Source organism: Patagioenas fasciata, chromosome 22, assembly GCF_037038585.1.
Source record: "Patagioenas fasciata isolate bPatFas1 chromosome 22, bPatFas1.hap1, whole genome shotgun sequence".
In the NCBI taxonomy this organism is placed as follows: domain Eukaryota; kingdom Metazoa; phylum Chordata; class Aves; order Columbiformes; family Columbidae; genus Patagioenas; species Patagioenas fasciata.
The window spans coordinates 1,951,037-1,976,796 of NC_092541.1; the positions used below are offsets into that span (position 1 = coordinate 1,951,037).

The 25,760-nt window shown below is 68.8% G+C and overlaps 2 protein-coding genes across 3 annotated transcripts; one reads left to right on the forward strand and one right to left on the reverse strand.

Annotated features, from left to right (window-relative positions):
* The first annotated feature begins 657 nt into the window (after nucleotides 1-657).
* NR1D1 (nuclear receptor subfamily 1 group D member 1) lies at nucleotides 658-6,878 on the forward strand. Its single transcript, XM_065856466.2, has 8 exons — nucleotides 658-815; nucleotides 2,796-3,128; nucleotides 3,219-3,307; nucleotides 3,392-3,536; nucleotides 4,175-4,635; nucleotides 4,772-4,957; nucleotides 6,011-6,221; nucleotides 6,296-6,878. The coding sequence occupies exons 1-8, from the start codon at nucleotides 788-790 to the stop codon at nucleotides 6,493-6,495; spliced, it is 1,653 nt and encodes a 550-aa protein (XP_065712538.2). The 5' UTR covers nucleotides 658-787; the 3' UTR covers nucleotides 6,496-6,878.
* On the reverse strand, nucleotides 6,867-23,373 carry THRA (thyroid hormone receptor alpha). Of its 2 annotated transcripts, none has more exons than XM_065856440.2 (10): nucleotides 23,257-23,373; nucleotides 17,593-17,633; nucleotides 16,573-16,776; nucleotides 15,135-15,196; nucleotides 13,579-13,679; nucleotides 13,352-13,499; nucleotides 11,777-11,982; nucleotides 11,250-11,396; nucleotides 10,905-11,163; nucleotides 6,867-9,674 (listed from the first exon to the last, which is right to left on the reverse strand). In XM_065856440.2, the coding sequence occupies exons 3-10, from the start codon at nucleotides 16,623-16,625 to the stop codon at nucleotides 9,424-9,426; spliced, it is 1,227 nt and encodes a 408-aa protein (XP_065712512.1). In that variant the 5' UTR covers nucleotides 16,626-16,776; nucleotides 17,593-17,633; nucleotides 23,257-23,373; the 3' UTR covers nucleotides 6,867-9,423. The 2 variants fall into 2 exon arrangements, with proteins under 2 accessions (XP_065712512.1, XP_065712513.1); XM_065856441.2 differs by lacking the exon at nucleotides 23,257-23,373 and adding an exon at nucleotides 23,142-23,161.
* Between the last annotated feature and the right edge of the window lie 2,387 nt (nucleotides 23,374-25,760).

Below are 25,760 nucleotides of genomic sequence, written 5' to 3' on the forward strand. Positions count from 1 at the left end.
TGACAAGGGTTGTCCAGGTGTCCCCAGGGGACAGTGACATTCATGGTGCCAGTGCTGTGCATGGGTCTCCCCAGTGCAGGGGACAGTGCCATGCTCAGGTATTCCCAGCGCAGGGACCACGCTGTGCTGGGTGACAGGGGTGCCCGGGTGTCCCTGGTACAGGGGACAGTGCCAGGGAAGGTGACAGGGGTGCCAGCGCTGTGCCAAGATGTTCCTGGTGCAGGGGACTGTGCCATGTTCAAGGGTTCCCCAGGCTGTGCTGGGTGACAGGTGTCCCCAGTGCAGGGGATGGTGTCACACTTGGGTGTTCCCAGCGCAGGGACCATGTGCTGGGTGACAGGGGTACCCGGGTGTCCTTGTTGCAGAGGACAGTGCCATGCAGGGTGACACGGATGCCTGTGCTGTGCGCGGGGCATCCCCGGTGCAGTGGCCGGTCCCGGTGCTGGTCCGGCTGCCGGTGCCGGTCCCCGCGGGCTGGGAGGCGGCCCCGGTGCAGGGGTCCCCGTTGTGCCCGGGCTCCCCGGCGGCGGAAAGTGTGTCACTGGGGCACGAGGCTCTCCCCGGGAATCACATGGGGGAGGCGGCGGCGCCGCGTGCGGCCCAGTGCGCAGCCGCGGCCGGTGCCGGGCGGGCGGCGGGGCGGGCGGCGGGCGCACAACAGCCCTTGCCGGGCGGCGGAACGCACGGCTCGGCGCGGCTCCCTTCGCCTCGGCCCCGTTTGGTGCGGTTTTGGCAGCGGGAGGCTCGGCGGCGCCGGGACAGCCGCCCCCCCCACTCCTCCCCGAGAATGGCCGCCCCCGAAGCCGGTAGCACAGGTCAGTGCCCCGCCGGGACCGGGCGGGCAGCGGCACCGGGAGCGGCGGGCAGCACCGGAGCGGTGTCGGGGTCAGCGCATCGGGAGTGCAGCGTTGGGACCGCGAGTCGGACACCGGGACCGGGGGGGGTCTTGTGCACCCCACCGGGCAGGATGCGTACCGGCACCGCATTCCGGAACGGGGATCTTTACTACCGGGACCGGGCGGTTCTGCATAGCGGAGTAAAGATCGGGCAGCGGGGCCGGCGCGTCCCCGGGAGGGAGCGATGCGCGCTGCCACCGGGGCGTCTTGGACACCGGGACGACTTGAACACCGGCACCGGGGCGCTCCGCTCTCCGGGGCAGGAGGGATGGAGACGGACACCGGGGAGTCTTGAGCGCCGGGGCGCACTGGACGCGGGGGTAGGAAGGGTGAGGACCGGGATCGGGGTGTCCCAGGCACCGGGACCGGGGGACGCGCAGCGGGACCGGGGTGTCCCGGGCACCGGGAACGGAACGCGACAAGACCGGGGTGTCTCGGGCACCGGAGCGCGGCGGGACCGGGGTGTCCCGGGCACCGAGAGCGGAGGGACGCGCACCGGGACCGCGGGGACCGGGCAGCCCGCGGGCGGCGGAGGCGCGCACCGGGAGGGGCGGAGCGGGGGGGGGAACGGAGGCGGTACCGTGTGTCCCCCCCCGGCACGTGTCCCCCTCCCCGCCGCTGCCACGTGCGGAGTTTGTTTTCCCCGCAGCCCCGCCCCGCCCCCGCCCATTGGTCGCCTCATGACATCATTCAGCCCCTCTCGTGACGTCACACCCGGAAGCGTTCCACTCTCCCTTTCTAACGCCGGGGGGGTGATGATCTCCAGGGCAACCAGAAAGGGGCGGAGCGTCAAAACGGGCCAATGGGGTGGAAGGGGCGGGGCAAAGCGTGAAGGGGCGGGGCCGAGGGAGGCCACGTGCGGTTGGAGCACGTGGGGCGGCGGCGTGAGGCCGCATGAGCTGCTGGTGGGTGCGGGGGGAGCTGCGGGGCGGCCGATTAATGGGGGTCCCCAGGGGTTTCCCGCTGTTTTGCGGTCGGGAATGGCCCCCGTGTCCTCGTTCCACCCCTTGGGGGGATCCCTCGCCCCAAAGCCCCGGGGGGTCCCGGTGCTTTGGGGCAGGGGATCCCCCCACTATTTTGGTGTCCCAGCAGCTGGTGCTCCCTGGGAGCTGCAGTTTTGAGGGGGGGGGTGATATAAGACCCACTGTCCCCAATTCGGTGACCCGTTTTGGAGGTGGCTCAGTGGCGGGGGGTGGGGGTTGGTGATTGGTGGTGACAGGCTGGCTCCGGCACACGGCATCGGTGCCAGCGGCACCGTGTGCGGCGGGAGACACATGGCCCCGGCGATCCCGTGTGTCCCCAGTGTCACCCTCCACGTGTCCTGTCCCCGAGTCAGTGCCCCGTGCATGGTGTGGGGGTTAGGGGGGGCTGTGATTTCTGCTGTGGGCGCAGCATCGGGGCTTATGTCCCCCACACTGCCCCCCACTTCTGTGGGGTCCCCCCACGCAGAGCTCACTGCAGTGGGGCTGCATCCCCCACCTGAGGGGGCTGCGCTGTGACCACCCCCTGTGCCATGGGGGATGTTTTGCCGTGGGGCTCCATCTGCTCCTGTGGGGCTGTGCCACGGGGCTCGTCACATCCCGGTGACGCCTCCGGCGGGTTCCTGGCCCACATTCCTCCCGCGGGCGCTTCCGGGGCGCCGTGTCCCCAGCCGGCTCGCACCCAGCCAGCCCAGCTGTCCCCGTCCCACGTGGGGCCGGTCCCCGTGGCGGCTGGCGGCGCGGTGCCTGACGCCGAGCGGGCGGCACACGTGCGGCTGCGGCGCAGCGGAACAGCCGCGGTTCCGGGATGAGTCCAAGGTGCTTCCCTGGGGACCCTCCATCCACCCTGGGGCTGTGACCCCCTCTTGGGGTCTCGTCCCGAGGAGGTTCACACGTGGCCCCGCTGCTCTGCCCGCAGGCGGCGTGATCAGCTACGTGGGCTCCAGCGGCTCCTCTCCCAACCGCACCAGCCCCGTCTCGCTCTGCAGCGACAGCTCCAACAGCAGCTCCCAGTCGGGCTCGCAGCCCTTCCCCACCTACTTTCCCCCGTCGCCCACCGGCTCCCTCCAGGACTCCCGCGCCTACGGCGGGGGCTCGCTGGCCCCCCGTGAGGACGGCTCCCCTTCATCCTCCTCCTCCTCTTCCTCCTCCTCGCTGTACGGCTCCTCGGTGAACTACCCCGGGGTGCAGCAGGTCCCGGTGGATGAGCGGCGCCGCAGCTCGCCCAGCAAAGCTGGCAGCACCGTCACCAGTGAGTGGAGCAGGCGGCGGGGGCTGCATTTGATGTGTGTGTATCCCCCCCATTATGATGGGCACCCCGCTCACCCCCGTCCCTCCGCAGAGCTGAACGGGATGGTGCTGCTTTGCAAGGTCTGCGGGGACGTCGCCTCCGGCTTCCACTACGGCGTCCACGCCTGCGAGGGCTGCAAGGTACCCGGGATGGGGCTGGGGTGGCGCTGAGCCCCTGCTGTGCTGGGGGGGCCCCGAGTGACCCCACCCCACCCCACCCCGCAGGGCTTCTTCCGCCGCAGCATCCAGCAGAACATTCAGTACAAGAAGTGCCTCAAGAACGAGAACTGCTCCATCGTCCGCATCAACCGCAACCGCTGCCAGCAGTGCCGCTTCAAGAAGTGCCTGCTGGTCGGCATGTCCCGTGACGGTGAGCTCAGCCTGGCCCCACTGGTGCCCCCCAAATCCGGGGACCCCGTGTTCATGCTGTGCATTCCCTCCGGGAATGGGATCCCCTGTAGGCACAGGTGCATGTCCCCTCCCAGGATGGGTCCCCCCCGTGCTCAGGGCTGTACGTCCCCTCTGAAGTTGGGGTCTCCTTGCCTGCACTGGGTGCCATGTGTGCACCACAGAATGTGTCCTTGTCCCTTCTGCATGCTCAGGGCTCTATGTCTGCTCCAGGACCACGTCCCCCTATGCTCCAGGGCTCTCTGTGCCCTCCAGGACTGGGTCCCCCCATGCTCAGGGCTCTATGTCCCCTCCAGGACCGGGCCGTGTCCCGCATGCTCAGGGCTCTACGTCCCCTCCAGGACCAGGTCCCCCCATGCTCAGGGTTCTATGTCCCCTCCAGAACCAGGTCCCCCATGCTCAGGGCTCTACGTCCCCTCCAGGACTGGGTCCCGCATGCTCAGGGCTCTATGTCCCCTCCAGTACCAGGTCCCCCATGCTCAGGGCTCTGTGTCCCAAGCCGGGGGTAGGGATGCAGCCATGTTCCCCCTGGACCCCCATCACGCAGGGCCAGGGGGGTCGGTGTGCCCGTGCTGCCCGCTAACCCCGGTGTCCCCCCAGCTGTGCGCTTCGGGCGCATCCCCAAGCGGGAGAAGCAGCGGATGCTGGCGGAGATGCAGAACGCCATGAGCGGAATGGGCAGCGTCCTGCCGGGGATGCCCAGCCCCGCCGAGGGCCCAGCACCAAGCGGGGGCCGCACGCTGCCCCCCGGCCCCTCGCCGCTCGCCCCCCCCGCCTGCTTCTCCCAGTTCCCCCAGCAGCTGACGCCCCCCCGCTCGCCCAGCCCCGGGGGGGCCACCGAGGACGTCATCGCGCAGGTGGCCAAGGCACACAAGGAGATTTTCGTCTATGCGCACGACAAGCTGGGACCCCCCCCGCCCTGCGAGAACGGCCTCCCCCGCTGGGATGCACCCCCCGCATGGGCCCCCGGGCTCCCTGAACCCCGGCTCTGCCCCCCCACCTACCCCGAGCCCCCGGCGCGGAGCTGCCCCTGGCCCCGCGGCACCAAGGACGTCCTGCCGGTGAGCGCCCGGGGGCTCCCGCTCCCATTCCCCGGGTATTTTTAGCCGCTTAATCGCACTAATCGCCTTGTCCGTGCGGCGGCGGCGGGGCCGGGGAGCCCCGCGGTGCTGAGCTGTGCCGTGCCGTCACCCGCAGGCCTGCCCCATGAACAGCCACCCGCCCGGCCGCAGCGGGCGCTCGGTGCAGGAGATCTGGGAGGATTTCTCGCTCAGCTTCACGCCCGCCGTCCGCGAGGTGGTCGAGTTCGCCAAGCACATTCCCGGCTTCCAGGCCCTCTCCCAGCACGACCAGGTCACCCTGCTCAAGGCTGGCACCTTCGAGGTACGTCCCGGGACAACAAGGGCTCGACGGAGGGCACGGTGCCCCACGTATTGCGCGGTGCTCCATGTCCTGGCACGGTGCTCCCTGGCATTGCATGGTGCCCCACGGCCCAGTATGAAGTCCTACAGCATTGCATGGTGCTCCATGGGCTGGCACAGTGCTCCAGGGACTGGCATGGAGCTCCATGGCCCAGAATGAAGTCCCAAGCATTGCATGGTGCCCCACGGTCCAGTATGAAGTCCTACAGCATTGCATGGTGCTCCATGGGCTGGCACAGTGCTCCGGGGACTGGCATGGAGCTCCATGGCCCAGAATGAAGTCCCACGGCATTGCATGGTGCCCCATGGCCTGGCATGAAGTCCCACAGCATTGTATGGTGCCCCATGGTGTTGCACGGTGCCCCATGGCCCATAATGAAGTCCCACAGCATTGCATGGTGCCCCATGGCCCGGCATTGTGCTCCATGGCATTGTGCCCCATGGCCTGGCATTGTACCCCATGGCCTGGCATTGTGCTCCATGGCATTGTGCCCCATGGCATTGCATGGTGCCCCATGGCATGGCATTGTGCTCCATGGCATTGTGTCCCATGGCATTGCATGGTGCTCCATGGCATTGTACCCCATGGCACTGCATGGTGCCCCGTGGCCTGGCATTGTGCTCCATGGCATTGTACCCCATGGCACTGCATGGTGCCCCATGGCCTGGCATTGTACCCTGTGGCACTGCATGGTGCCCCATGGCCTGGCATTGTGTTCCATGGCGTTGTGCTCCACGGCATTGTGCCCCATAGCATTGCACAGCGCCCCATGGCACAGAGCTGTGTTACAGAACACTGCATTGCACGGTGCCCCATGACATTGCACGGTAGCCCACGGGCATTGCACGGTAGCCCGCAGCACTGCAGGATGCCACCCGGCATCGCACAGTGCCCCACAGCACAGGAGCCGCGGCACGCAGCGCAACATTGCACGGTGGCCCACGGCGTCACACGGTAGCCCACGGCACTGCAGGACGGCTCCATCCCATCCCGCTAACACCGCGTGTGCCGCAGGTGCTGATGGTTCGCTTCGCCTCGCTCTTCGACGTGAAGGAGCAGACCGTGACGTTCATGAGCCGGACGAAGTACAGCCTGGAGGAGCTGTGGGGCATGGGCATGGGCGACCTGCTCAGCTCCATGTTCGAGTTCAGCGAGAAGCTCAGCGCCCTGGACCTCAGCGACGAGGAGCTGGGGCTCTTCACCGCCGTCGTCCTGGTCTCGGCAGGTGGGAGATGAGGCGGTGTGGAGGGGTCTGGTGGCCAGGGCGGGGGTCACCGTCTGACACCCCCGTCCCCGCAGACCGCTCGGGGATGGAGGACACGGCATCGGTGGAGCAGCTGCAGGAGACGCTGATCCGCGCCCTGCGCGCCCTGGTGCTGAAGACGCACCCGGCGGAGACGTCGCGCTTCACCAAGCTGCTGCTGAAGCTGCCGGACCTGCGCACCCTCAACAACCTGCACTCCGAGAAGCTGCTCTCCTTCCGCATCGACGCCCAGTAGTGCCCCCACGGACCCCGGGGACCCCCCCGCGCACCCACCACCCCTGTACATAGCACCATGGGCTGGGGGGGGGACACACAAGCCCCCATTCGAGGGGCAGCACGAACCACACGGCACCCATCACTCACCCGGGGTGGGTGCCAGGATGCTGGGATCCCCCCCAAGTTGGGTACCAGCCCCACGGCTCCGCTGGCAGCGCCGGGGGGGGTCCCCCTTTTCCCGGCCCCCCCCACTCCGGCAGCCAGCGGTGGAAAGCAGAGGCCGGATCCAGCCGAGCTGTGTGGGTGGGTTTGGTTGGGTTTGGTTATCTTTTTTTTCTTTTTCATCATATATTTATTACATAAATATATAGTAAAATAGACCAGCAACAATTACCATAAAAATATCTTTCTTTAAAATCCTGACCAAAACACAAAAGGGTTTTAAAATCGCACGTCACAGACTGTGATTGTCACGGAGCTCAGCGGTTTTTTTCCCCCCCCACCCCCCCGGCTCCCGTGTCCCGCGCCCTACATTCAGCACCGCCGGCCGCGGCCCCCGCCGCCACCGCGGCACCATGCATAGTCGGGGGACACCGAGCCGTGCCGACGCGGCCGCGAGCGGGTGCAGCTCCAGGAGCCATGAGGTATGTGCTTGGGGGGGGTGGGGGGGACAGGGGACACGGGGACGTGGGACGCGGGGACGTGGGGACGGCCCGGGGGGAGCTTGGCGGAGGATGGGGGGCACCGGTCCTGCCCCCCCTGGACGTGCGATGGCGACGTGAGACAGAGACGAGAGGGAGCGGCCCGGGGGGTGCGGGGGGAGTGCGAGGGGGGGGCGGGGGGGGGGGCGCTGGCAAGTGGGTGGGGGAGCCGGGTTGCACCCCCAGGATGAGCCACCCCAGGGCACCGCGTTGCCACCCCGGGGGGGACCAAACCCGGCTGTGGGGGGCGCTGGTTCGGTCGCTGCTTAAGACGCATCCCGGCGCCAGCCTTGCCCCGGCGCACATGGCGTGCGCTGTGCACAAGAACACACCGGCGGTGCACGGGCATCGCCGCAGCACCCGCGGCCATCGCACCGGCACATGCAGCCATGGCACCGGCACATGCAGCCATCGCACCGGCACGGCACCGGCATCGCCGCGCCGGGGGGCCCGCAGCCCCAGCCCAAAGGCACCTGCGTTAAGGCCGGTGCTGCGCACGCAGGGCTGAGCGTGACCGTGGGCACCGGTGCTTCTGGAAGTGGGGGGGGTGAACCCCCAAACCCTACGCCCCCCCCCCAGTGTGGGCGTTATCTCGGCACCGGCTCCTATTGCACAACCCGGTGCCCACTGGGGACCCCCCCCCCCATGCTGGAGACCCAAGGCGAGAGTTTAAGACATTTTGCACCAAGTGCAAAGCTGGCCCTGCTGGGGGGGGCACTGAGGGCATCACGACCATCCCCATCCCCCCCCAAAGCCACGAGGGCACCCATGGGTGTCACAGCCCCCCCTGACCCGGCTGCAAGGGGTCCCCATGCATGACCCCTAATGGTAGGGGGGGCAGAGTGTGGCGGGGGGGGGCCCGGCCCGGCCCCCTGTGCCCTGGAGCAGGAAGGGGGGGGGGAAGTGTCTCGTGTTGGGATTTTCTGCTTTTAAACGACCCGTAAAAAGATTTTTTTTGTTTAATTACAAAAATTATATATTTTATATATATTTATATATATATATATATTAGCTTAGGTGGGCCCCGGCAGGCTGCGCCCGGCCGGCCGCCCCCCCGGCCCGCGCCCCCCCTCGGCCTCCGCCTGAGGTAAGAAAAAATTCACAAACCTAAATTGGGGGGGGGGGGGGACAAGGTGATAAAACCATTCCCGGGTGCCCCTGCCACAGCCCTGCCCCCCCCGCCAAGCCGGGACCCCCTCCTTGGGCCCCCATCACAGCCCAGCCCCCCCCCCCCACCCCCTGGGAGCAGTGGGGCGGTTGGGGGGTGCAGCCCCCCCCATCCCCCCCAAGTGCTGCTGCCGAGGGGCCGGGGCAGTAGTGCAGTGGGGGCTGTGCAGGGTCCTGGGGGGGCACTCGCTGCCCCCCCCCGCTGGCCCCCCCAGGGCCATTGCAACTTCTGACGGACACGACAAATAAACCCACGAGGACGAGGTGGGGCAAGGAGGGGGGGGAACAACAACAAAAAAAAGGACAACGGAAAAGGTGGGGGTGTGTGTGGGGGGGGTGGTGGCGCTGGGTCCTCACGCCCCCCCGCCCCCCCCGGTGTCCTGCAGCGCCCACCGTCCGCCGGCGCTTGGCACAAAATCATCTCCTCTCAGCCCAAATAAAGAGAAAACCAAAGCCCCGAATCTGGCCCCTAACTGGGGGGTGGGGGGGGAGTGCAGGGGGGGCCACCCCAGCCGGGGCAGACCCCAAGGCCAACAGGCTGGGGTCCCCCTCGCCGCTGCGCCCCCTGTGCCCCCCAACCCGCTATGGGGAGGGGGTCCTGGCACCCCCCCATCAGCCCCTATGCCGCTGCCCGGCCAAAAGTGCATGTGGCCGTGGCCCCCCCGGCCGGGACAGCCTCTCCCTGTGCAGCCCAGAGCCCCCTCCTCTCCTCTGCTCTTCCTCCTCCTCCTCCTCCTCCTCCTCCTCTCTCCTTCCAAAGTGCAGTTAGTTTAATATTTTAGCCTCTCAGGGAGGGAAATAAATGCTTAAAAAATAATAATCTAAGAAGAGAAGGACAATAAAGGAAACGCTCGACCGTCGGGGCCCTTCCCTGTGCAAACAAACAAAATTCGTCAAGTCCTGGGGCGCGGGATGGGGGGGGCCGGTGGAGGGGGCACAGCGGGACCCCCCACCCTGGGGCGCAGCATCTGCCCCCCCCCCACCCTCATGGGCAGGGGTAAGAAAAATTTGGGGGGGCCGGGAGGGGGCAGAGGAGGAGGAGGAGGAGGAGGAGGAGGGGGCGAGGGGGGGTGGCAGCCCTACACCTCCTGGTCCTCGAAGACCTCGAGGAAGAGGGGGGGGAAGAGCTCGGTGGGACACTCCACCTTCATGTGCAGGAAGCGGCTGGCGTGGCAGGCGCCGATCATCCGCAGATCCGTCACCTTCATCAGCAGCTTGGGCCAGAAGTGGGGAATGTTGTGTTTGCGATAGTTGATGTAGTGCTCGAAGGCCAGCAGGTACGTCTCCTGGCACTTCTCGATCTTCTCCACGCAGATCAGCCCTGTCCGGTCTGCGGGGACAGAGAATTCGGCGTCCGGGAGTTTGGGGGTTCATCCCCCCACCCCGCGCGGGGAGGTTCTTAGTGCTAGATTTAACGTTATGGTTGGACTCGAGCTTAAGGGTCTTTTCCAACCAAAATGACTGTGATTCTATGGCTGCCTGGAGTAGGTACCCCCCAGGTGTTGGGGTGATCACCCCATGGTCCTGGGTGCCGGGGATTGGGGTGCCCACCCCTTGCACCCCCAAGTTCCTAGAGCATTAAGGATTAGGGTGCTCACCCCTTGCACCCCCAGGCTGCTACAGCATTAAGGATAGGGTGCCCACCCCTTGCACCCCCAAGCTGCTACAGCATTAAGGATTAGGGTGCTCACCCCTTGCAGCCCCAGGCTGCTACAGCATTAAGGATTAGGGTGCCCACCCCTTGCACCCCCAGGCTGCTACAGCATTAAGGATTAGGGTGCTCACCCCTTGTACCCCCAGGCTGCTACAGCATTAAGGATTAGGATGCTCACCCCTTGCACCCCCAAGCTGCTACAGCATTAAGGATTAGGGTGCCCACCCCTTGCACCCCCAGGCTGCTACAGCATTAAGGATTAGGGTGCTCACCCCTTGTACCCCCAGGCTGCTACAGCATTAAGGATTAGGATGCTCACCCCTTGCACCCCCAAGCTGCTACAGCATTAAGGATTAGGGTGCTCACCCCTTGCACCCCCAAGTTGCTACAGCATTAAGGATTAGGGTGCACACCCCTTGTACCCCCAGGCTGCTACAGCATTAGGGATTAGGGTGCCCACCCTTTGCACCCCCAAGCCGCTACAGCATTAAGGATTAGGGTGCTCACCCCTTGCATCCCCAGGCTGCAGCACCAAGGATTAGGGTGCCCACCTTGTGCACCCCCAGGTTGCTACAGCACTGGGGATTAGGGTGCCCATCCCTTGTACCCAAGGCACTGGGGTGCCCACCCTGTACCCCCCCAAAGCCAGTGGGGCACAGTTTCCCCAGGGTCCCCACCCAATGCACCCCCAGGGTGCTGAGGGCACTGGGTATTGGGGAGCCCACTCAATACATCCCCAGGATGCTGGGTGCTCCAGGCATCAGGGTGCCCACCCCTTGCACCCCAGGAGCCTGGGGGCTCTGGGCATCATGCTGCCCACCCAACACCCCCCCAGGGCTCCCCTGGCACCAACCTGCCCACCCCACTCCCCCCAGCAGCCCCGGGGACAAACACCGATGCCACTACCTGAGGACATGAGCAGCACAGCCTGGAGCAGGGCCACCTCGGTGTCGTCCAGGTTGAAGGCAGAGAGGGACTTGCCCAGGTCGAAGATGGCATCGGAGACGACGCCGAGGCCGCCGTTCTTGAGCTGCTCGCGCTTCACGGCCATCTCCCCGCTGAGCGTCAGCGTCTCGCTCTCGGGGTCGTAGCGCACGGCCGCCCGCAGCGACATGATCTCCATGCAGCAGCCCTTCAGCAGGATGATCTGGTCTTCGCAAGGCAGCTGGGGGGGGAAAACCATCAGTGAGGGGGGGTGGGAATCGCTACAGCCCCAGCCGTGTGTCCCCCCTGCCCTGGCTCCCCCCGTACCTCCGAAAACATGGGCAGTTTTTTGGCAAAGTCAACCACGCGGGTGATGGCCGGGGTGATGATTTTTGTAAACTCGCTGAACGCCTCCAGGTCGACTTTGTCCCCGTCGGGCATGGAGGCCATGGGCGACTGGCCGATGTCGTCGGGCTGCGGGGACACATGGTGGGGTTGGGGGGTGCGGTGTGACCGTGTCCCCCACTCCCAGGGATCCTCATTGCGGTGGGGGGAAAGTGAATCAGGGCTTGGCAGGGGCCAGCAGCCAGGAGAGGGAGCTGTGTGCCACCGCAGGGACAAGGACAGGCCACAGCTGTCCCCTTCGGTCACCGCTCACCCCTTAACCCTTCTGGGGGTGACAGGCTCAAGGACACCGGGTGACATCCCAAACCCCCCCGGTGCAAAGGCACCACGAGCGCTGCCCACCATGCATCACCGAGCATGTGGGTGCTCAGCGGCCACCGGCCAGGGCGGGTGGCCAGGGTGGGTGTCTGGGGGGGCAGAGGGAGGTTCCCCCCACCCAGTGCCCTCACCAGGAATTTCCGCTTCTGCTTCCAGTGGTTGCCCTGGGCGTTGGTGCTGCGATGGGCCTCGGTCACCACGTGGATCAGCTCCCACTCCTCCGCGCTGGGGTTGGGGCGATGCTGAAGCGACTTGATCATCTCCTCCTTGCGCCGCCGCTCCCGGTTCTCCTCGATCAGCTTCCGCTTCGCTACCCGCTTTGAATCATCCAGCACCACTGCCGGGAGACCCCCCCATCAGCTGGGACCCCCCAGTGCCCTGCTGGGCATCCCAACCCATCCCCATGGCGCTACCAGCGCTGCTGGAACCCCAACACATCCAGACCCGTCCCCATGGCATCACCAGCGCTGCCAGGACCTCGACACATCCTGACGCATCCCCACAGCACCACCAGCGCTGCCGGGACTCCAACACATCCCAACCCGTCCCCATGGCATTACCAGCACTGCCGGGACCCCAGTCCATCCCAACCCATTCCCACGGCATCACCAGTGCTGCCAGGACCCCAATCCATCCCAACCCATTCCCATGGCATTGCCAGCGCTGCCTGGACCCTAACACATCCCGACCCGTCCCCATGGCATCACCAGCACTGCCGGGACCCCAGTCCATCCCAACCCATTCCCATGGCATCACCAGTGCTGCCAGGACCCCAATCCATCCCAACCCATTCCCATGGCATTGCCAGCGCTGCCTGGACCCTAACACATCCCGACCCGTCCCCATGGCATCACCAGCACTGCCGGGATCCCAATCCATCCCAACCCGTTCCCACGGCACTGCCAGCGCTGCCAGGATCCCGATCCATCCCAACCCATTCCCACAGCACCGCCAGCACTGCTGGGACCCCAACACATCCCGATCCATTCCCATGGCATCACCAGCGCTGCCGGGATCCCGATCCATTCCAACCCATTTCCACGGCACCGCCAACATTGCCAGGACTCCAACACATCCCAACCCGTCCCCATGGCATCACCAGCACTGCCGTGATCCCGATCCATCCCAACCCATTCCCACGGCACCGCCAGCGCTGCCAGGATCCCGATCCATCCCAACCCATTCCCATGGCACTGCCAGCGCTGCCAGGATCCCGATCCATCCCAACCCATTCCCACGGCACCGCCAGCGCTGCCAGGATCCCGATCCATCCCAACCCATTCCCACGGCACCGCCAGCACTGCCGTGATCCCGATCCATCCCAACCCATTCCCACGGCACCGCCAGCGCTGCCAGGATCCCGATCCATCCCAACCCATTCCCATGGCACTGCCAGCGCTGCCAGGATCCCGATCCATCCCAACCCATTCCCACGGCACCGCCAGCGCTGCCAGGATCCCGATCCGTCCCAACCCATTCCCACGGCACCGCCAGCGCTGCCAGGATCCCGATCCATCCCAACCCATTCCCACGGCACCGCCAGCGCTGCCAGGATCCCGATCCATCCCAACCCATTCCCATGGCACTGCCAGCGCTGCCAGGATCCCGATCCGTCCCAACCCATTCCCACGGCACCGCCAGCGCTGCCGGGAGCCCGGCCCATCCCCGCAGCAGCAGTGGGTGCCCCCGTGCCCCCCCGCACTCACGGTCCATGGCCATGCCCACGGAGATGCACTTCTTGAAGCGGCAGAGCTGGCACTGGTTGCGGGTGATCTTGTCGATGACGCAGCAGCCATCGTACTTGCAGGAGTAGGTGGGGTGCAGGTTCTTCTGGATGGTCCGACGGAAAAAGCCCTGGGTGGGGGGACACACACGAGTGGTGAGTCCCGGTGAGGCCCCCCGCCCGCCCCCACCCACCCCCTGCCCCGCTCACCTTGCAGCCCTCGCAGGTGATGCAGCGGTAGTGGTAGCCGGTGGCTTTGTCCCCGCACACCACGCACTGTTCATCTTTGTCCAGGTAACTAGGGATGTACCCTGTGGGGTGCCACCGTCAGGGACCCCCGCTGCACCCAGCAACCCCCCCCGTGCCTCAGTTTCCCCCTGCAGCATCTGCTGCCCCCCACCCCGCAGTGGGCAGCACCAGCACAGGAAGGGTTAAAGGCTGGGGGGGGCTGCCCGAGCCCCCCGCAGCAATAAAGCTCCCATTATCTGGCTCCCCAGCCGGCTGCGGGGGGGCATCCCCGTCCCCCCCGGGCACACAATGGCCCACTGTCCCCGCCATTGTCTGGGGTCCCCCAGCCCAGCCGCCTGGGGACCAGCCCCTCTCCAAACCCCCATATCACCAGCTTCGCAGGGAAACTGAGGCACAGACCACCCGCAATGCAGGGGGGGGTCCCTACCCCCAGGATCCCCGCGCCTCCCCCAGGACGGAGTGAACGCAGGTGTGGGGGCCCTGAGAGCCCACCCTGGAGCCCTGTGGGTGCTGGATGCAGGGGACCCAGGAACTCCCAGAGCAGGGGGGATGGGCTGGGAGCCGGACGCCTGGGTCCCTCCAGCGGCCCCTCCTCCTGCCCGGCAGGATCCTGCTGGCGCCGGCCGCTCCCCACTGGGGAATGGGGCAGGGCTGGGGGGCAGCGCCCGGCCGGGCCCCCCTTATCTCCCACCCCAGGGTGCTGCCGGCCCCCGATAGCGCCGCCCCAGCCCGACCCACAGCCACGGCAGGGACACAGGGATCCTGGGGGACCCTGGGGTGCCCAGCAGGGCATGGGGTGCCTGTGGGATCCTGGGGGACCCAGCAGGGACATGGGGATCCCGGGGGACCCCAGGGTGCCCACCAGGGAAACGGGGTGCCCATGGGACCCAGCAGAGACGTGAGGATCCCAGGGGACCCCAGGGTGCCCACCAGCGAAACGGGGTGCCCATGGGACCCAGCAGAGATGTGAGGATCCCAGGGGACCCCAGGGTGCCCACCAAGGACATGGGGTTCCCACAGGATCCTGGGGGACCCAGCAGGGACATGGGGATCCCGGGGGACCCCGGGGTGCCCACCAAGGACATGGGGTTCCCGCAAGATCCTGGGGGACCCAGCAGGGACATGGGGATCCCGGGGGACCCTAGGGTGCCCACCAGGGAAACGGGGTGCCCATGGGACCCAGCAGAGATGTGAGGATCCCAGGGGATCTCAGGGAGCCCACCAAGGACATGGGGTTCCCATGGGATCCTGGGGGACCCACCAGGGACACGGGGTTCCCATAGGATCCTGGGGGACCCACCAGGGACATGAGGATCCCGGGGGACCCAGAAGGGACATGGGGATCCCATGGGATCCCGGGGGACCCCGCGATGCTCAGCACAGACGTGGGGTGCCCACGGGGTACAGGCAGCACACGTGGCGCCCGCAGGTCCTGGTGACGATGCAGGGTGCCCAGGGGACCTGGGGGTGCCCAGCAGGGCCATGGGGCACCCAGGGGTGCTGGGGGGATCCCGTACCTGACATGCTGCTCTTCACCAAACATTGGCTGCTCTTTCTTTTGCGCTTGCCATCCAGCCACCTGCGGGGGGTGGGGGCCAGGCTGGGACGGTGCCCCACGGCCCCCCCGTGCACCCCACCCACCCACACCCGGGACGTGGGGACCCCTCCCGCAGGGGTCCCGGACAGGGCAATGCCACCTGTGGGGTCTGGCATTGGGGTGCCAGGGGACAAACGCATGGGTGCGGGGGGGGGGGGAACCTTGGGGACCCCCAGTACGGGACACGGTATCGCCCGGGGGGGCTGAGCCAGGGTGGGGGAGGGAAGGGAGGAGGGGAGGGAAAGGAGGGGAGGGAAAGGGGGGCAGGGAAAGGGGGGGAGGGGGAGGGAAAGGGAAAGGGTGGTGGGTGGGGGAAGGGAAGGAAAGGGGTGGAGGGTGGGGGATGGGCAGGGAAGGGCTGGGGGGGGAGGGGGGACCGTGGGGGAGGGGCTCATTTACAGTCAAAGACAAAATGTCCTTTTGGCTCAGCGGGGAAGTGACGTCACAGGGGCTCAGCCAATGGCTGGCGCCGGGGGTCCGCGCCTCGCCCGCACGGCAGCAGCTCATTGGCTGAGCCGCCCAGGGTGGGCGGGGGAACCGAGGGGGGGGACCCGACGCCACGGGGATGGGCACCTGCGGCCAGGAGGGGGGGAAGGACCCGCACCCGGGGCGCGGCGCGGGGGGGTCCCAGCTCCCGCACAAGGTGACCCCGGGGCTGGCTCCCCCCGGGCACGTGAGAGCGGGTGGCCCTCCCGAAATAGCCCCGGGACAGGGTGGCCCGAGGGGCCCCGGGCGGGGAACGGGGGTGGCTGGGAGATGGGGGGACACACGGGCACGAGTGGGCGGTACGTGGAGCCCAGGGGGGCACCTGGGGCTTGGGGACACACGGGATGAACAGGGGACACCTGGGACATGGGGATGCACGGGGACATGGACATGTCCATGATGGGATACACGGGGACACACTGGGCATGGGGATGCACAAGGACACGTGGGGCACGGACACGTCCACGACCACGCAGGGACATGGACACATCCACACAGGGATGCACGGGGACACACAGGGCATGGGGACACACAGGACAAGCGGATGCACAGGGACACAGACACATACACGACCATGCAGACATGCATGGGGACACAGAGGACATGGGGACACACAGGACAAGCGGATGCACGGGGACACAGGGGGCACAGACACATACATAACCATGCAGACATGCATGGGGACACACAGGACATGGGGACACACAGGACAAGCAGATGCACGGGGACACGGGGACACAGACATGTACATGACCATACAGAGATGCATGGCGACACACAGGACAACAGCACACAGAGGGCACGGGGACACAGGGGGACATGAGGGCGGAGGGGGCCACGGTGGCAGTGCCAGCGCGGGCACGGGGACTCACCGGGTGTCCTCTGGCTCCGACAGCGGGTCCAGGGTGCTGGGCTTCTGTTCCATTCACCGCAATTCCATCAAGGAGCGCTCAGCACCGACCGAGTGGGCTCCGCCACCGGTGCCACGCGCGGGGGGGCCACGGCGGGGGGCTACGACGCGCGCCCCATGGCGCCCGCCTCAGTGCTCAGCTCCGCGCAGCATCCCGGGCCGGATCCTGCCGAGACAAATGGCGGCTGAGCCCCGAGCCCTGCTGGGCGGGGGGCGAGGGCTGCACCCCCGGGAGCCCCCCCTGGAGCTCACACTTTGGTGCAGGGCTGGGCAAACGCACATGGAGGGGGGAAGAGTGTGCAGGAGCCAGCAGGGCTGGGCGAGAGCACGCAGGGTGTGCAAGGCCACATGGAGCGAGCAAAGGGCTGCAGGGTGTGTGCAACAGCATGCGGGGCTTGGGAAGATTATACAGGGCGTGCAAGAGTGTGCACGGGTGTGTGAGAGCGTGCAGGGCATGCAAGAGCATGTGTGGGTGTGTGAGAGTGTGCGGGGTGCGCAGGAGTGTGTGAGAGTGTGCAGGGTGTCCAAGAGCATGCATGGGTGTGTGAGAGCGTGCGGGGTGTGCAAGAGCATGCATGGGTGTGTGAGAGTGTGTGGGGCGTGTAAAAGCATGCACAGGTGTGAGAGCATGAGGGGTGTGCAAGAGCGTGCATGGGTATATGAGAGCATGTGGGGTGTGCAAGAATGTGCATGGGTGTGTGAGAGCGTGCGGGGCGTGCAAGAGCATGCACGGGTGTGAATGTGCAGGGTGTGCAAGAGCATGCACGGGTGTGTGAGCATGCACAAGTGTGCAAGGCTGTGTGAGAGCAAGTGGGGAAGCACGTGCACACATGGGAGGAATGGGGGTGCGCGGGGGAACCCCATGGAAGCCACGCCTGGGGTCAGGCTGAGCCCTGATGCGTTCACCTCATGTATGTGTGTGTGTGTGTGTGTGTGTGTGTGTGTGTGTGTGTCCCGTGCTGGTGGGTGGGGGGAGACTTACGGGGTGGGGGGCGCCGGGCGATCCCTCCTCTGTGACCTCTCCTGCAGCAAAGAAACGGCACCGTGAGGCCAGGGCGTGGGAGCACTGACTGCCCCCCCACTGCACACCCCGGGGATGCAGAAACCGAGGCACGACCCCAGCGGACCCCCCCTCACTCACCCCTCAGCCTGCAAGTCCCCACGGGTGCCCAGCACCCACCAGCAGCGCCCTGCAGAACCGGGGGGGGCCCCATTTGCAAGTGTCCCCCGTGAACCCCCGGCGACCCACCCTGGCACGGGGGTGTGTGGGGGTGCGGGGGCCCCCAGCCCGCGCCGGGGGGGCCGTGGGGCTGCGCCGGGCACCGTGCCCGGCCCTCGGGCTCCTCCGCTCCGTGCGGGGACAGGCAGAAAAGTAGGTCACGTTTGTCTTGGCCGCGGCAGAAATTCCTCCGGCGGATTTAAAACGCAGCGGCTGGGGCTCGGCTGCGCCTCACACCCCCCCACGGCACCCCCACACCGCGGGGTGCCCCTGCCCGGCCCCCTGGCCCCCCTCCAACCGGGGATGCCCGCGCAGTGCAGGGATGGGCTCAGGGATGCTGCACCCATGGGTGCGCGCAGCATCCCCCGCTTTGCTGCGCGGTGAGCACACAACGCACGGGGGGGTCATGCAAGGGGTCCCCACAGACCCCCACGCATATGACCCGGGGGAATCAACGCCTGCCCCAGCCTCTGCGGGGAAACCGAGGTGCCGCAGGGCACCCCACAACCTCTGTGTCCCCTCCCCACCTGGGGGGTTCAGGGGGGCCTGGGGCTCCTCACCGCAGCTCCAGGCTGGTCTTTGGGGCCGGCCGCTGGCGGTACCTATAGAGCCGGGGCGGTGCGGCCGGGGGCTGCAGCAAATGTTTGTTCCATATGGGAACAGCGCGCGGAGACTTCCAAGTATAGGCACTGGCAGCGCGCCAGGGCTGCGCGGCCCCGCCGGGCACCGGCCCCCCCGCCGCCCCCCACCCCCCTTCCCCTGGGACCCCGCGCGCCAGCAGAGCCCCGACCCGCTCGGCGCACGGATGGGGCTGGGGTGCCGCTGCCGCCGCGGTGAAGCTGGCACGGGCGCTCCGAAACCCGGCGTGGCGTGGGCTCAGCCGCGGCTGCCTCAGTTTCCCCGTCGGGGCGGCCTGGCAGGCGAGCGGTGTCGAATTAGAGGGGCTTAGGGATAAAGCCAAGGCTCAGCGCCGCTAAGTCGGGTCTCGCCCGTGAGCGTCCCCGTCAGCCCTCGCTGACACCCCCGGGATCGCCGGCACCCAGCACCCGGCTGAGCCCACGGTGTCGCTCCAGGAACCGTCACTCGAGGAATCCCGGCCGTGCTGGGGCGGCCTAGACAGACACACAGACAGACAGAAGCGGGAGGTGGCTCTCCTCCTCCTGCGAGGTGTGTGATGAGTGCGGTCGGGTCTCAGCACCCCCCGTGCCCAGCGGCACCCCAACCCGCGTGTCCCCACCCCGTGGGACCAGGTGCGGGGCTGGGTGGGAGGCGGGTGGCAGCCGGCGGGCGCCCCCACCCTGCGCTCCCCCCAGCCCAGCCCCACACCCAGGGGAGCGTTTCTGCTGAGTCGGGTGGTTGCAGGCGATGGAAAACAACCTGGGGGCAAAGTCCAGGGCTGTGCTGGCAGCAGGAGCCATGTTGCCCCATGGGGGGCACCCAGCACCCCGCTCCCCAGTGACACTGCACCCAGGGACCCCCTGGGATGAGGACCACAGCCCGGGGGACACCCCCCTGTGAAGGCACAAGCTGCCTTGCTGCAGCCAGGCATGGGTGCTGGGTACCACGGACGCCCCATGGGGACATCCATCAGTGTCCCTGCCCCTGGGGACAGATGGGCTCCGGGGGTCCCAGGCGCCCCCTCCCCCTCACCCAGCTGGCCATCTGGGTCAGGGAGGTGAAGGCCTAAGCGCTTTAGCCAGGGTGCCAATTAGCGCGATTAGCAGGGGCTGGGGGCAGGGTGCCGCGGGCAGACCCGCCAGTCCCACACCCGCCGGACACCGGGGCGATGCTGGGTTGTGCGGCGGCTGCGGGCACGGTGGGCACCACGGCACCAACACCGCTCTGCCCCAGCCGGAGCAGCCCCGGCTGCGCCGGCTGGCAGCACCACGCCGTGGCAGCGTGACCAGGCGCAGGGGCACCTGCCATGGCACAGCTGGCAGTGCTTGGCACGTGCCGGTGCCCACATGTGTGGCTGCGCCTGGCGTCACATGTGTCCTTGCGCTCACCCCACACCTTTCCCGCTGCATGTCGCCCCGTGCGCGGTGCCATGCAATGCCTGGTGCTGTGGGGTGCCCGGTGCCGTGGGGCACGCGTGGCAGCGTGCGGTGGGGCCACTGTGCCGGGAGGCTGCAGGAATCCCAGGCATGTGCAGCAGCTGGGCAGCCCGAGCACGGGGGATGCCATGGGCCTGACATCAGGGCAGCCCACCCTGTGGCACAGGGGACCCGTGTGGTGCCCCCTCCCCACGCACACGGTGCCAGGGCCGTGCGTGGCACAAGCTGGCCGAGCCTGGGTCCGCTGCAGTCAGGGCACATGGGCACCATGGGCCTGGCCACCCCACGGCTTGGCGGCTCGGGAAACCAGCACCCGAGTGAGGGCGGGAGAGGACAGGAGGCCACGGGGACGGTGACCTGCCCTGGTGCTGACCGGGCACCCACAGCTGACACAGCCTCACGCCTCTGATGGGTCCTGGATTTCTGTTATGGGGACATGCACTGCGACCCCCACCCAGCCCCACAGCCACCGTGAACCCCAAAACTCCCAGTGCCATTAAGTCCAACTGAGGCCACGACAGCTGCTCCTTCCCGCAGCGCCCAAGTGTGTAGACACGACAAGGCGGCACTGCCGGATCCACTCCCTCTGCCCCACTTGGCCACCTTTGGTTTCCCCATCCCACCAGGGCTGCCAGTGGGGAGCTGCTCAGCAGAGGAAGAGCGGCGGTTCCACTTCCCCAGCACGGTGACACTTGTGCCAGCGCAGCAGGACACAGCTGGGTTCCCGTGCCCCCACTCCTCCTGGCCACAAAGGACACCCAAAGGGGTCCCTTGGGAACGTGGCATGTGCCAGGCACCTATAGTCTCAGCTCACGGGGGTGGCTGCAGGTTCTGAGCCCCACAGGGTGCCCCTGTCCCCAGGGAGGCTGTGCCGGGACACCGGGGAGCTATTCTCAGCGCTGGGAGCTTGGCACGGGGATGGGGATGTTTCTAAATCGGGGGCTCCAGTTCACGTGCACCAGGGTGGTGGGGCGGCTCCTGGGTTCCATCCCCGGGGGCCCCACTCGCAGGGGGGACGCAGCCGCCACCTCACCACAATGCACCCAGGGTCGGCAGCACCGCTGGGGCGCTGGAACCGGCACCAAGCCTGTCTGGGGGTGCCCGCGCCCCCCGGGAAGGGGCCACGGGGGACGGTCCCAGCAATGTCACCGCGGCCACCTGACCCCTGCCCGACCCCTGGCCGGTCCGCAGCGCCGGGGCCATCGCCGGGCGACTCCGCCCCGGGGGGGCGTCCCGGCCCCCGCTGCGTCCACCGGCCGCATCCAGCCTGCGCGGGGCCCCGGGCGTCCTGCCCGCGCCCGCCTTCGCCTTCACCGCATCCCCCCCTCCTCCTCCTCCTGCTGCTCCCCCCACCCCGCCTGGAAGGGGACCCAGGCGTCCGGCCCCGCCCCCGCGCTCCACCGCGCACCGGCGGCTGCGCGGGGTCCGGTGGGGCCGGGGGGGCGCGGGCTGGGACCCCCCGGCCCGGGGCTGCTCCGAGCTTTGCCGGTACCCGCGCTCGTGGCCCCGGGAAAGTGCGCGGTGCGGCGAGGAGCGACGGGGCGGGGGGGAAGCCGCCGCCCCCCGGGAGGGGACAGGGATTGGGGGTACGGACGCAGACCCCCCCAGCGCTCACGGGGTGCGGGGCCCCGGGGGTGCACGGCCCGTAGAGCCCACACCGGGTTCCCCCCTCCGTTCCTCCCGTGTCCCGGAACCCCGCCCCCGGGGCTGCCACGCCACGGCCCCGCGAAGGTCACGGCCGCAGCCGGGTGGGGGTTGTCAGGCGGAGACCCCCACCCGGGGACCCCCCGCTACTGGTTCTGGGGTGCGTGGCTGCCCCGGTGTGTGAGAGCATTGCGGGGGGGGCACACGCAGTCGCACGGCAGCGCCGGCGGGGGGGGATACGCCGCGCTCCCACCCTGTGCCAAGACCCCGGGCGGGGGAGCCCCCCCAAACCGGTTCCACCGGGACCTGCCCGCGCCTCACAGCGGCCCCGGTTCCCCCCGCCCCGATGGAGCCCCCGGAGCCCGCGGGGGTCAGGCTGGGTGAGGCGCAGCCCAGGTCCCCCGCCACTGCCGGCGGTGTCAGCCCCGTGGCGCGGGGTCACGGCGGCGACCGCGGCTGAAGGTCGCGCCGGTGCCGCCGGCTCGGCCGGGACGGCGGGGAGCTCGAACCGGAGGCCCGGGCAAGGCGGGCCGGTCCCGGGGTGACCTTGGCCGCGGCGCCCGATTGACCTGCCTCAGTTTCCCCGCTTAGCACGAAAGGACGCACCGGACACCGGCCAGGGCCGCAGCCTGCGCCCCGCCGGCGGCACCGGGACCACTGCACCCCGGGCAGGATCCGGCTCCCCCGGGGTTGGGGTGGGGGGACGCTGCAGTCCGCACCCCCCCCCCCCGCCTCCTCGTGGGACGTCGTGGAGAGGGGAGCCCCCGCCACGCCCCGAGCCCCGCTCGACGGGGGCAGCTCCGGGGTGCAGATCCGGGCCCCCCCCGCGCCGGGGACGCCCCCCGCTGTCCCCGCCCCGGCCGGGAGCGGCCGAACCGCCCCTCCCGCCGGCCGCCCCCCCCCGCGCTCTGCTCCCAGCGCACAAAAAAATAATAATAATAAAAAATTTTAAAAAATCGCAGGCATTCCTGCCGCCGCGGCCAGAGCGGGAGCGGGAGCGGGCGGGGACGGCCACGGGGCACGGCCACGGCCCCCCTTCCCCGGCCCTTTCACGGCCTCTCCACGGCGCGGCCACGGCCAACCCCCCCGCCCCACGACACGGCGACGGCCTGCCCACGGCACGGCCCCGCGACCTGCCCACGGCACGGCCCCGCCGCGGCTCGGCCCCGCACCCGTCACCGCACAGCCACGCCGCCGCCACGGCCCGGGCCCACGGCCGCCCGCCACGCCGCCACGCCACGGCCACGCAGCAGACGTGGGGCCGGGGGGGGCCACGGCGCTGCAGGCGGGCGGGGGAGCTGCCCGCCGTGCACGGCCCCCCCCCGGGCCCCCCTTGGCCGTGGCGTGGCGGGCGGTGGGCAGCGGCCGTGCCCGGCGGGCAGCCCCCCGCTGCAGCAGCGGGGGGGCGCACGGGTCCCCCCCAGCCCACGGGGGGACGCGCCCCCCCCCCCCCCGCTCCACGCGAAACGCCCGGATTTTTGCAACAAAAATGTTTACCGTGTTTTTCCTCCCGGTGCGCGCTCGAACGGGGCCACCCCCCCGCTCCCCGCCGCTCCCCGCGGCTCCCGGTCCCCTCCGCCCCGACAACCCCCCCCCCCACCAAATTGCACGCACCGAACTGCGCCCGGGCTCAGCCGGGGGCGCCCGGGGGGGGCCGCGGCCGGCGGTAAACAACCGGGATGCGGCGGGGCCGGGCGGGGGCCGGCGGCGGGGCCCGCTCGGGCCGTACCTGGGCGGCGGTGGCGGCGGGCGCGGGGCGGGCAGCGAGCGCGGAGCGGAGCGGGGCGCGGAGCGGAGCGGGACGCAGCGGCGGCGGCGGCGGCCGACGGCGCCTGGCTCCTCCCCCGGCCCCGCCGCGCCGCCCGCCCGCCCGCTCCGCCGCGGCCGCAGCCCCCTCCGCCGGCCGCAGCCGCTCCCTGCACCCGCCGCGCCCGCCCCACGGACCCCGCGTGGGGACGGGGAGGGAGGGCGGCCCCGGGAGGGGACCCCACGGGACGGCGACCCAGAGGGACGGGGACTTAGGGGGGTGGGGACGGTGCCCGTGGCCGGGCGGAGGTGGCGCGCGTGGGGAACGCGGGACGGTGCCCACGGTGGCCGCGAGGATGCCGTGACAGTGACAACGGGGACAGGGGATGGTGGACACAGTGTTGGGGTCGGTACTCGAGGGGATCTGGAGACAGTGCCCGCGGGGGCCTGGGAACGGTGCCCGTAGCAGGGTGGAGATGGTGCCCACAGGGATCGGGACAGCGTCCCCCGGAATGCTGTGACAGTGACAACGGGGTGCCCACGAGGTTGGGGACGGCACCCAAGAGGTAGCTGGGGAAGGTGCCCTCAGGGCCCCAGGGCTGGTGAGCATGGTGAGGTGGAGATGGTGCCCACGGATGCTGGGGTTGGTGCCCACAGTGCAGTGAGAGTGACAATGGGGATCGGGGACAGTGTGCACAGAGTTTGGGGACAGGACCTAAGTGGAGCTGGAGACAGTGCCCACAGGGCCCCAGCGACGGTGCCCGTGGTGGGGTGGAGATGGTGCCCATGAGGAGCTGGGGCCGGCACCCACGGCGAGTGGGGACAGTGCCCACGGGGTGGGGACCAGACCCGCACCCCGGGGTGCCCAGCCTGGCCCGGTGCAGCGGCAGACACCCGGCCCGGGGGGGCACCCAGTCCCGGCGGCTCCATGGAGCACCCAGCACCCGCACGGCGGGTGGGCGCTGCCCCTGCGCCCCCCGGGGGTGTGGGGCTGTGGGGCAGGGATCCGCTGTGGGGTTGGAGCCGGACCCCGCTGAGGGGCGGACCGTGGGGCCGGGGTGGGGGCAGCGTGCACTGGGGGCGCGGGGGGCTCGCTGGGGTGCCCCCCCGCAGCACCCCAACCCGCCCGTCCCACCCCACCTCTTTCCCAGCATGCCCTGCGCCCAGGCGTGTGTCGTCCCCCCCCCCCCCCCCCACATCGGACTACACATCCCATCATGCCCGGGCTTAAAGGGCCGCTGCTGTGTGTCCCCCCCACTGCCCCGGGCACCGCAACTCGGTCCTGGAACCCCGAGGGGTGCTCGGCCTGGCCACTCGCTCGCCCCCCGGATCCACGGCTCGCCCCTCCCTGGGCTGCACAGAGTGTGGTGACACCCAGGGGACGTGGATACTCAGGGGACAAGGCGGATGGGGGTCCCCAGGGGATGAAGGTTTCCAGGGGAATGTGGTACCCAGGGGGTGGGGATAACTTGGGCACGGCAGCACCCAGGGAGGGGGGTCCTCAGGGGACAGTGGCTCTGAGGGCATGGTAGTGCTCAGAGGATGGGGACAGCAAGGGGACAGTGCTACCCAGGGTGTGATGGCACCCAGGAGATGGTGGTACCAATGGCACGGTGGTACCCAATGGATGGGGACAGCCAGGGGACAGTGCTACCCAAGGGATGGGGGTACCCAGAGGATGGGGTACACAGGGGATGGAACCTCAGCTTTCACTCCAGGGCTTGGGGGGCAGAGCGACAGCCTGGGTGCTGGTGGGTGTCCTGCACCCATAGCCCTGTGGTCCCTGTGGCCCCCCTGGTCCTGATGGTCCCCTGGTCCCTGTGCTGCATCTGGTTCCCACAGCCCTGTGGCCCCCCTGGACCCACGGTCCCCATGGCACTCCTGGTCCCTGCAGCACCCCGGGCCCCCCAGCCCCACGGCTGGTGGCAGCTGGGGCGCCAGCGTGGCAGGGGCAGGAGCAGGGGGGGCGGCACTCCCGGCCCGGCCCCTGCCTGTACTGTACACTTTATCCTCGGCAAACACGGCGTGTCTGCAGCCGCCCCCCCGCAATGCCGTCTGCCCGCGATAAGGTCGGGGCTGAGCTTGTCCCCCCCGGCCTGCTGGGCTTGGCCACCTCAGCACAGCGCTGTGTCCCCAGATCCCCCCTTCTGTCGCCCTCCAGCACCATCCATTCCTGGGGGAAACTGAGGCAGGGTTGGGGTTCACTGCAACCCCCCTGGGCTGTGGATGGGCACCTCTCCCACCCATGGCCTGTTCCCCAGCCCCTGCAATGAGCCTGTGAATTGCCCCCAGTGTCACTCCCAAGCCTCTTTGTGCCCGCGGGGCACGTTGGGGACCCCATGCCCTGCAGCAGACCCCGGGCTGGGGGGACAAGGGACATGGAGGGGCCATGGCGCTCGATGCAGTCGACCGGAACAAGCTCATTAAAATTCATCCCGCTGCTCTGCGGCGCGGAGCCGCTATATATAGCCCGAGCAGGGCGGCACG

What these genes read in the sequence shown, in the direction of transcription:
- NR1D1 (XM_065856466.2), top strand. Translation starts at nt 788, where the DNA reads ATGGCCGCCCCCGAAGCCGGTAGCACAG. An exon ending in ACGCCTGCGAGGGCTGCAAG is followed by an intron (nt 3,308 to 3,391) that starts GTACCCGGGATG and finishes CCCACCCCGCAG; the next exon opens with GGCTTCTTCCGCCGCAGCAT. An exon ending in CGTCGTCCTGGTCTCGGCAG is followed by an intron (nt 6,222 to 6,295) that starts GTGGGAGATGAG and finishes CCGTCCCCGCAG; the next exon opens with ACCGCTCGGGGATGGAGGAC.
- THRA (XM_065856440.2), bottom strand. Translation starts at nt 16,625, where the DNA reads ATGGAACAGAAGCCCAGCACCCTGGACCCGCTGTCGGAGCCAGAGGAC. An exon ending in AGCAGAAGCGGAAATTCCTG is followed by an intron (nt 11,397 to 11,776) that starts GTGAGGGCACTG and finishes GTGTCCCCGCAG; the next exon opens with CCCGACGACATCGGCCAGTC. An exon ending in AACTGCCCATGTTTTCGGAG is followed by an intron (nt 11,164 to 11,249) that starts GTACGGGGGGAG and finishes TTCCCCCCCCAG; the next exon opens with CTGCCTTGCGAAGACCAGAT.